The following is a 10016-nucleotide window of genomic DNA, read 5'->3' as shown; positions in this document are numbered from 1 at the left end:
TTTTGCTATTATAATTTGTACTCTATATAACCTTTCTTGTACCTCTCTCTCTCTCTCTCTCTGCAAAGGAGCAAGAATTTCTCCAGGGTATCTTGCTCTGAAGAAGTATATACCTCAAAGAGGAGGTATATTTAATTTTAAAGTTAAGGCCAAATTATTATCCAAGCAGGTTGCACCAATTTGTACTTCCACCAGTAATGTCAAGCGTTCTTGTTTGCCATTTGTAAAACACTCAAGGGGTCGGACCTTTAAATGTTTGCCTATCCAGTGGGCGTATACATTTGCTTATGCCTTTTTGTCAATGAGAGTTGAGCTTAATTAGTATTAAGGTTTTATTACTCAAACTTAATGAAGAATTGATCTTGAACTCCTTTTCATAGGTCTATTGATGATTCTTCCGTAAAAAGGTTGTTGATATATTTTCCCCATATTTCTATTTAATTGTCTTTTTTATAGATTTTTTAAAATTTCTTGATTCTGGATAGTAATCCTTCTATAATTAATTTGTTGCAAATATTGTTTCCCTGCCTATGATTTTCCCCTGATGAATACAAGTTCTTAATTTTAAAGTAGCTAGATTTCTCAGTCTTTGATTTCATATGTACACTTTTTCTTTTGCTTAAGACTTTTTTGTCCTCATGTGTCATAAACATATGATGTTTTCTTCATATGTTTGAAAGAGTTGTCTTTGTGTTTTGTCTTTTTATTTACCTGAAAGTGGTTTTTCATGTGTGATCTAAGAAAGAGATTAAATTTGAATACTTTTTCTCATATAGATAATTGCATTGTTTCCCATGCTGCTGTAACAAATTACCACCGACCCCATGGTGCAAAATAACAGAAACTTATTATTTTGTAGTTCTGGAAGTCAGAGTTTGAAATGATTGTCACAGGGCTAAATTCAAGGTGGCAGTAATGCTATGTTCTCTTCTGGAGATTCTCTGGGAGAATTTTCAAGATTTTGGAATCTCCCCCAACTTTAACTTCTACAGGCTGCAGGCTCATGACCTTTTCTGTCTTGAAAGCCAACAGCGCCCGGTCAATTACTTGCATCGAATCACTTTGACGGTGACACATCTGCCTCCCTCTTTCATGTATAAGGTCCCTGTGATTAGGGCCAACTTGGATAATCCAGAATTATCTATGCATATCAAGATCAGCTTACACCTTAAATTAGCTACATCAAAGTCCCTTTCACCATGTCAGATAACATCCACAGGCTTAGAGGATTGGGACAGGGACATCTTTCGGGAAGCATTATTTTGCATCCCACAGTTATCAATTAATTCAGCACAATTTTTTGGTATCTTTTCTGAACCTGAGTCCAGAAGGATGCTGGTCTGGTGGCAATAATAATAGTAATAGCAAACACTTGTGCCAGGAATTTTTCTAAGTATTATATGCATATTATCTCATTTAATTCTCACAATAGCACTTGGTGTTAAATACTATCACTATTACTTCGCGAAGAGTAAATCGAGGAACAGAGTAGCTAAGTAGGAAGGTCAGAAGTGGCAGAGCCTGGATTCAAACCTAGATAGATGGGCTCCGAACTCCATGTGCTTTAGCACCATGATGTTGTTGAAAGAATAAATGAGGTAGGTAAATCTAGCTTTCCTTTGCTGTGTGTTCATTCATGCCTGTGTTGTATAACATGTCTGAGCCCCCATTCATTACCTGCCAAACTGGATTAGTGAAGCATCTTTTCACACTTCACAGGCCTGTTGTGAGGGAGCACTGAGATGACATGTATGAAAGCAAGGCAAACGAGAAAAAGAGGGCTCTGAGAGTCAGTTTACCATTCGTCACCAGCAGAAACAGGACTGGGGGTCAGGTTTCCTGGCAGCCAGGCTGGGCAGGCTACTTGCATCCTAGGGCAGTAATTAGAGCAGTTACATATTCCAGTCATCAAAGTGGGCACCTTCCCCTCACCAGCCTCCTGCTCCCTGATGGTCAACATCAAAGCTCCGTCTGAGGGTTCAACCAGCCCTGTACTAAGAGTGCCACTGAGTCTCACATGATACTGCTACAAAATCAGAGATGAGAGAATACTTCTTCGCTGTCACAGGGTGAAGTTTACAAGTAATATTTAGTATCAATTTCAGGTGAAGGAGAAAAGGAGGGAGACTTCCATAAAATGACAGAAAAGGGAACCCACATGGCATGTGCTCAGGAGAACCACCTCCCTGGGACTCGCCTCTTCTCTATCCTTATCCTGTCATATTTCTGCTCCCCTTCTTTGTCCCTACTCTTTAGTACAGCAGGGATCTAAAAGCCTGAATTTTAGCTGTGGGGCTCACCACTGACCATTTTTACTTTGAACTTGTAAGGCAATACCAAAAAAAGAGCAAAGAGCAGAGAGATTCACTCCAGTAGACCTCAGGACACACACTGGTCTCCCCTTATCCATAGGGGATGTATTTCCAGACCCTCAGTGGAGGCTGGAAGCCTTGGAAAGTATCCAACTCTCTATATACCACGTGTTTTCTCATACATAAGTACACATACATGTGCTTATGACAAAGTTTAATTTATAAATTAAGGTAAGAGATGAACAATAACAACTAATAATAAAAATAGAACAATCACTGTATTAAGTAAAATAAGGTAAGCTGAACACAAGCACCGTGATGCTATGACAGTTGGTCTGATGACCAATATGGCTACTAAGTGACCAGTGGGTAGGCAGCATTTATACGGCCTGTGTATTCTGGGTAAGTGGATGATCCATGTCCCGCCCCAGGTGGGATGGAACAGAAAGGCACCTGATGTCATTACTACTCAGAATGGAGTACTTGGGTTTTTCCAATTAACATTTTTCACATTACACTGACTGTAGGTAACTGAAACCACAGAAAGTGACACCAGAGATGTCACGAGAAAGTGATATGGGAGTGGGGACTACTATGCAACTTAGCCACAGTGGCAACCAGCACAGACAGCACTGGCACAAGAACTGACCCAGATCAACAGAACAGCAACAAGAGCCCAGGAACAGAGAGGTGTGTCTGTGGGAACATGGTGCTTGATAGATGGGGGGATGGGCAGCTAGGTGGTGCGGCTGGAAAACTGGCTCACAACATGGAGAAAATATGTACCCGAGGTGAGCTCCAGACTCCAGACCCACTGCAACAGGAAGGGAAATATGACTGAGAGTGAATTATTAAATAAGGCTGGAAAGGTACACTTCAGAAGAGTTACAAAGTATCTGGCTAGATCAAAATTAAATATTTCTCATTCATTATGGGAGAGCAAAGACCCAGTTAACAGGAGGCGCAAGAAACTGTAGGAAATATTTGTAGTGTCGAAGCTGACAAGGGATTAGTATTTAGAATCTATAAAAACATCCATTCATCCATTCGGAAAAAATGATTGAAATCCAGTAAGAAAAATAGGCAAAGGATATAAAATAGGTGATTCACAGAAGGAAAAAAATCTCAATGATTAAGTACATGGAAAAATAGTTAACATACCAATTATCAGAAAATAAAAATGCAAATTATGTAATACTGCTTTGATGTCAGATTACTATGCTAGCACATTATTATCTACAGGATGTGCTGTTGGTTGGAATGTAAATTGGCAAAGTCATCCTGGAGGGCAAGGTGACAGTGAACCTAAGCCCTGAAGACTTCATGACCCAGCAATTCTTTTTCTTGTTTATGGTCCATAAGAGACATATCTAGAGCCCCTTTAGCACTGTCTGTGACAGCAGAGAACTGCTGGCAACCTAACCGCCATTTTTGAGGAACTGATAAGTAAAATGTGTCAGGTATATAAATGGAACACTATCAGTAAATTGATGGACTCTTGGTGTATAAAGCCACTGGCTAGCTAGGTCTCTGTTGGAGTTTATGGCTTCAGGGTTCCCAAAGGCCATGTGTTAAAGTCTGGGTTGCCAACCTGAGGGCTACTAGGATATTGCAGAACCTTTAGGGGGTGGGGTCTAGTGGAAGGAAGTTAGGTTATTGAAGTGAGTCCTTGAAGAAGGTATTGGGACTCTTATCCCTTCCTCTCTCACTCTTTGCTTCCCTGTGTTGGTAAAGTGAACAGTCTTGCTGTGGAACATACTTCTGCCACCATAATGTACTGGGTGGGCCACAGCCCAGAGCAACTGGGCCCAGTGAGGATGGACTGAAACCTCTGAAACCATGAGTCACAATAAATTCTTCCTTTAAGTAGATTCTCTCAGGTATTTTGTCACAGTGACGGAAAGCTAACACAATTCCTAAGATATTGGGCTGTGGGAAAAAACCAGAATCTCTTAGCACATATCATTTATTTTCATTAAAAACAGATAAATAACTCTTTTGACATACCTTATGCAAGGGAGGGTTCTTGTGGGGGTAGAGGAATGGAGAAGGAAAGAGTACAAAATGAAAGAGATAGCTCTTGTTGACTAACGAGATGAGGAGTATGAACAACATAACTCTTGTCCCAAGGTCCAAAACTTGCCCCAGCCTCCCTTTAATGGCCTCCTATTCTTATCGCAGCAAGTGTAAGTGACTCAAAATGTCTGCGGAGAGAAGTGCCCATCTCCCTAAGGGACTTGGGTGCCTCTCTTCGCCCCACCTGGCAAGCACTAGTTTCCAGCTCCCCAGGCTCTGCTCAGACCGACCGCACTTTCCAAACACGCCCAGGCTTCACCCCGGGGCTGACTCATATTTCTCTTGGTGAAGTCTTATTGATCAGCTTAGGTGTCCCTTCCAGGAGGTCCTTTCCGGACGCTGCCCTTCCCCAAACGTCGCCCCTCCAGGACTGTACTCTCACATACCTCCCCCATTTCCTGGGCACGCACCGGGTCCTAACTGCTTAATTTGGGTACGCACCCCTCCACCAGGATTGCAGCTGAGCTAGGGTGGGCCCAGCGTCAGCCGCCCCTTAACTGCGGTGCAGTCCTAGCAAGAGTTGGAAAGTTATTCTCCCAGGTGAAGCCAGAACCCAGCCCGCCCCCTCTCCCTTGTCCTCTTCTCATTGGCTCAGCCGCCCGCGCCCAGCTCCCGCCCTCAGCCCGCCTCCGCCAGCTGCGCACCGCGCACGCGCCGCGGGGTGGGGCGCTCGGTTGGGGGCGGGGCGAGGGCCCGGGAGGCAAAGGGGTGCGGACTCAGAGAGCGACGTTGAGCGGCAGTTGCGTCCGGCCGCGCGCGCGCGCATCGCCCGGAGCCCGGCAGGGGGCGGGCCCAAGGCGGGCTCTGTGGAGACTCGCCGCCCCTGGCCCCGCCCCTCCCACACCGCCCCGCCCCCTAGACCGTCCCGCCCCGCCCCCTCGGCGGGCCGCGCTCAGGCTCCCGCCGCCCGTCAGCCGCACGCTCGGTTCCCGCGGTCGAGAGCGGGAGAAAGTCCTGCTGGTGGGCGGCGCGGGACTGCGCGCGTCCGGCATCCCGGGGCCGCTTCGGCCCGGGCGGCGAGGGGTCCGGGCGGTCCATGCATCCGCCGCCGCCCGCCGCCGGCGTCGCGATGGATTTCGGTCAGAACAGCCTGTTCGGCTACATGGAGGACCTGCAGGAGCTCACCATCATCGAGAGGCCGGTCCGCCGGAGCCTCAAGGTGCGCCCCGCCGAGAGAAACTGCCCCCAGGCGCCCGGCCAGCTGGCCCGAGCAGCCCGCCGCCCTCAGTCCTCCTCAGCGCCGTCGCCGTGTCACCCTAAGCCGCTCTTCCCAGGCCCCTTCCTCGACGCGGCCCGGCTCTTCAGTCGGACCCTCAGCCTGGGGACGGGCCCTGGCCCTCCCCGCGAACCACTGAGTCCTGGCCCCGGCCTCCCCCCCGGCGTTCTCCGCGGCCGCCGCGGCCCTCGGGGCGCCCCGCCCCCGCCCTGCAGGGGCTGCCCCGCGGCCCGCGCGGTCCCTGGGGCCGCAGCCTCCTCCCCGCGTCCCGGCAGTGCCGCCCAGGTTCTGGCTCCGGTCTCCGAGCCCCAACTCCTCCTGTCCCCCGACGCCCATCCGCTCAGGACCCTCACTCCAGGAGAGCTCAAGCTGGGTCCCCTGTCCCCAGGGCAGCCCTTCCTCCCTTCACGTCCCAGTCAGCACCGTTCCCGGAGTCCTCCCAACCCTTCGCTCCCGTCCTGAGTCACTGCTCATCCTCTCCTCCCAGCCTCTCCAGGACTCCAGCTGGGACCCCGCTCCCCAGCCCCCGAGGGAGTCAACCTTCCGCCTGCTCCCTCCACCCCCACGCGGTCCCCCGCCCCGCAGAGTCATCTTCCTCCCAGCCTCCCGGGGTTCCAACCCCCACTGCTGGAAACCTAGTTTGGGGACCCTCCTCCCTCCTGACCAGTCTCTTAATAGCTCGGTTAGCGCTTCTCACTACCACCTGCCGCAATGTCTGGAACCTTTGATTTTCTTCCAGCTCCAAAATGTATTCCCTCCCATCCCCAATATCTCGTCCCTTATATTCCCACGGGGCTGCAGTCTTCATTCGCCCCTCCCCCCTTTAGCTTTTCCTGGGGGGTAGAGTCTTGGGGTATTAGAGATGAACTGTGTTTATAAATATGCATGTGATATATGCATAAATATCATATATGCGTATGAAATTGATTTCAGCAAGGTTCTGAAGCTACGATGTGATTAAGTTGCAGTCTGGAACCTAGAAGAGTAAATGCAGAATAAACCAAAACACCCCCTCCCCATGAGATCACCCAGTTAGAGTTCTTTGTGGTTAATGTTGCCAAGAATCATCAGACCCTTATCTAGTTTTCAATGCTTAGTTGGGAAACTTTTTCATTAGTCTGTACTCTGTAGAGGGTCACTTGGAGGTGGGCAAGATTGACCAGTGTTTATGTGCCTAATTTGTATTTTACCCTTGACAGACACCAGAAGAAATAGAAAGATTGACAGTTGATGAAGACCTCAGTGACATTGAAAGGGCTGTTTATCTGCTCAGGTATTTCCTAGTCTTTCAGTGAAATTGCTGTTCTTTCCTTGTGGTGGCATAGATGAATGCTTTCTGAAATGTCATGTTTCTCTTGTGTTCAGATTTACTTACTCACTTGAAGAGAGTACTTTCACATGCATAACAATTATGTTATGAATTATATTAGGTATGGATTTAGGGATTTGAGAACTGAAATCAAATAAGTTATCTAATTTATGCAATATTGCTTTGGAGGAGAACAACTAATGGGTTGATTTGAACCTCATTCTTCTTTCTTTTCCAGCTTTGGTTTTGCTCACATAAGATACAATAAGTTCAGATGAGACTTAAGAATATACAGTGATTAATTTTTAAGTTCACTGTAGAAGTTAAATATTATGTACCATTTACCATATATGGATTTTCTGCTTAGGACATCCTGTTTATATTACTTTTGCTATGTGAACGTTATAATCTTTTCAGTTTTTTTTTTTAATTTAATTGAGCCTACTGTCATTAAGTTTCAAACCGTCTCACAGGCTTTACAGCATTTTTTAAGGCAAATGGTTACTGCAAATATTCATAATATTTTTCTGAATTATTTTAAAAATTGTGTTACAGATGTAGCTTCTTAAAAACTGATAGTGAACATTAATTAACATATTGATGAACAGTCTTCAGAAATGGAAATTTTCCTAAGGCATTTTGTGTATACTTATTTAAAAATTTTCCTTAATTTGCACATTTTTTTTTTCTCTTTTGGCAATTTAATCTTTACTTTCGTTTTTCAGAATCAGATTTTGAAAACTGGTGTTATTTACTCTTTGGATATTTGTCATCCTTGCATTTTTAATTTCGATCTGTTTTGCCAGTTTCAGGTGCTGGCCAGTTTCTTGTCTCTGTTTTTGTTTTAGATTGTGTTTTCAAACCCATGTTATTCATTGGATAACTCTATAAAAAAAATTCCCTTTCCAGGACTTCCATTTTTTAAATTATTCTTTAGCCTACTGGAGGCTTCTTGAGTTTCTGCTCTTACTGTAATCAGAGCCTTAGTGTGCTTACCATGTAGGCAATGCCCACCGACATTCCAGCCTTCAGCAGTGCCTCTGGATCTCAAGCTTCATCTGATATTGTTACCCCTCACTCCCTGCTTTTGGTCATCTATGGTAGCATGGTCTCATCATTCCTACTTATTTAAAAGAAAACTTTGCCTATATTATGAATTCTCAGTTTGTGCTTTTGCATTAACTTGGAGACTAATGCAACTTTTATTAATCATTTTGATATTTGATTGTATCATATTTGAAGTACTTTATTCCTTATAATGAACATGATTAAAATGGTGAGTGATAGATGTCAACATTTGTCTTTTCTCACAGGTTTTCTTTTTTTAATTGAAGTACAACTGGTGAAAATTTGGATAAATTTAATACACAGCAGTTAATGATTTGAAATAACCTCTACTTACTCCTCCTGAATCCTTTTCTTTAGTATAAACACTGGCTTGCTGTTAGGAATTGGAGTGTCTTGCTCTCCTTACTTGTGATAGCAGATACCTTATTCTAGATATCAGTGATAAGTTTTCTGTTTTAGGAAAGCTTACTTGTTTTCTCTTTGCTTTTATTGTTGGTTAGAGAACCAGGTTGTCTAGGTTTTATTTTTCAGACATAGAACATAAGTTTCACTTAGTTCTGGAACTTACAAAGCCCTTATAGAGACAGATGGGTCCTCTGATTCTTAGAGAAGAGAATTTTAAAAGAGATCCAATGTCTACTTTAGTTTCTTGTGGCTCACCTTCCTGTAAGGAGGGTTCAGGGTGCCTGGGTAGGGGAACACTAGATTGGTTGTCTGGGTTCCCTTGCTGGGTTCTTCTTTGGCATTTCCAGCATCTCACCACCTCCTGGGGAAAGTGGGATTTCACTCTCCTGCCAGACTGCCTGAAAAGTTTTTTCTTCCTTGGGATTCAGGGGAAGGGGTGGGTTGTCTCACAGATGTATTCCAAACTGCCTCTGTCACAGCCTTCTCATCCACTCTGTATTGATAGCTTTCTATTTTAAATGTAATTTATTCCATTTAGATAGTTTGTTCTTTCCAATGCTATAGAACCTAAAACTGACTCCTACTTTTTTCAGGCTCATTTTTGAGTGCTTTACCTTTCCCTTGTATTAGATATTTAATATTCATATATATGTGAACATTGTATATGTATGTATTTGCTCTCTGCTTTTGTGTCAGATTGTTTCTTTAGTTCTCTTATTTTGCATATTAAAACTCTTTAGGAATATTATGTTAAATTAGAACTTAGAGTCAAATGTTTAAACATCAGCAGGAGAAATGCTTTATAACAGTGAAGAGTCTGATAGCACTTAATCTGAGTCCAATATCTAAAAACAGTTATGTACAGAGTACTGCCATCTAATGAAAAACAAATGACACTGTTCATTATCTTACCCTAAAATATGATAGGTTAGTTATTAATGCCATTTTCACAATTAAGTTTAGAACATTACGGTATTTGAAGATTTGAAACAGATGAATTTGTGGTTTTGCATAATTATGGTGCTGATATACCCATCTGTGGCTTTTAGCACGGAAGAAAAACAACTTCCCTAATAGTCACAGCTTGTGTCTTAGTCAAAATCGTGTTACAGCATCTTTTTCCTGTTCTCTCTCTTCTGTGTGATTTCAGCATATATTTTAGGAGTGCACTCACAATATGCGAATACTTGTATTAGTGTACGTCTTTATTCATGTATCTCTTAATTGTCTATCAGATAAATTCCAGACCCTTAAGCCTGGCTTTCAGAATACTCCATAAATGATTCCATCTTAGATGTGCAATGTGAAGTTCCACTAGTCCCTCACTTTTTAAAATGATTACATTGAAATGTGATTCACATTCCATATAGTTCACTCATTTGAAGTATACAGTTTAGTGGTTTTTGGTGTATTTCACAGAATTGTACAGGCATTACCACAATCAATTTTAGAACCTTTTTGTCACCCCAAAAAGAAATCCTGTAGATTAGCTCAACCTCACTTCCCAACTGCCAGCTTTTGGGAACCACTAATCTGCTTTCTGTCTCAGTAGATCTTCCTATTCTGGCCATTCCTGTAAATGAATTATAATAGGTGACAGATTTCTTTTTCTTAGCATTTTGTTTTCAAG

At 43.8% G+C, this 10016-nt stretch overlaps 1 protein-coding gene across 5 annotated transcripts in view; it reads left to right on the top strand.

Moving 5' to 3' along the window:
* Nucleotides 1-5291: 5291 nt before the first annotated feature.
* Ppp4r4 (protein phosphatase 4 regulatory subunit 4) overlaps nt 5292-10016 on the top strand; it is a 107212-nt gene continuing 102487 nt past the window's right edge. For all 5 annotated transcript variants that reach the window (XR_011706530.1, XM_071607575.1, XM_027931690.3 and 2 more), the window contains exons 1-2: nt 5292-5547; nt 6804-6877. Coding sequence is in view for 4 of the 5 variants with exons in the window: in XM_071607575.1 (XP_071463676.1) it covers nt 5425-5547; nt 6804-6877 (197 nt within the window). In the remaining variant the exon portion in view is untranslated. The remainder of the gene's footprint in view (nt 5548-6803; nt 6878-10016) is intronic.

The sequence above is a fragment of the Marmota flaviventris genome, chromosome 2 (genome assembly GCF_047511675.1).
Source record: "Marmota flaviventris isolate mMarFla1 chromosome 2, mMarFla1.hap1, whole genome shotgun sequence".
Taxonomy (NCBI): domain Eukaryota; kingdom Metazoa; phylum Chordata; class Mammalia; order Rodentia; family Sciuridae; genus Marmota; species Marmota flaviventris.
This window is presented reverse-complemented; position numbering and strand designations above follow the sequence as displayed.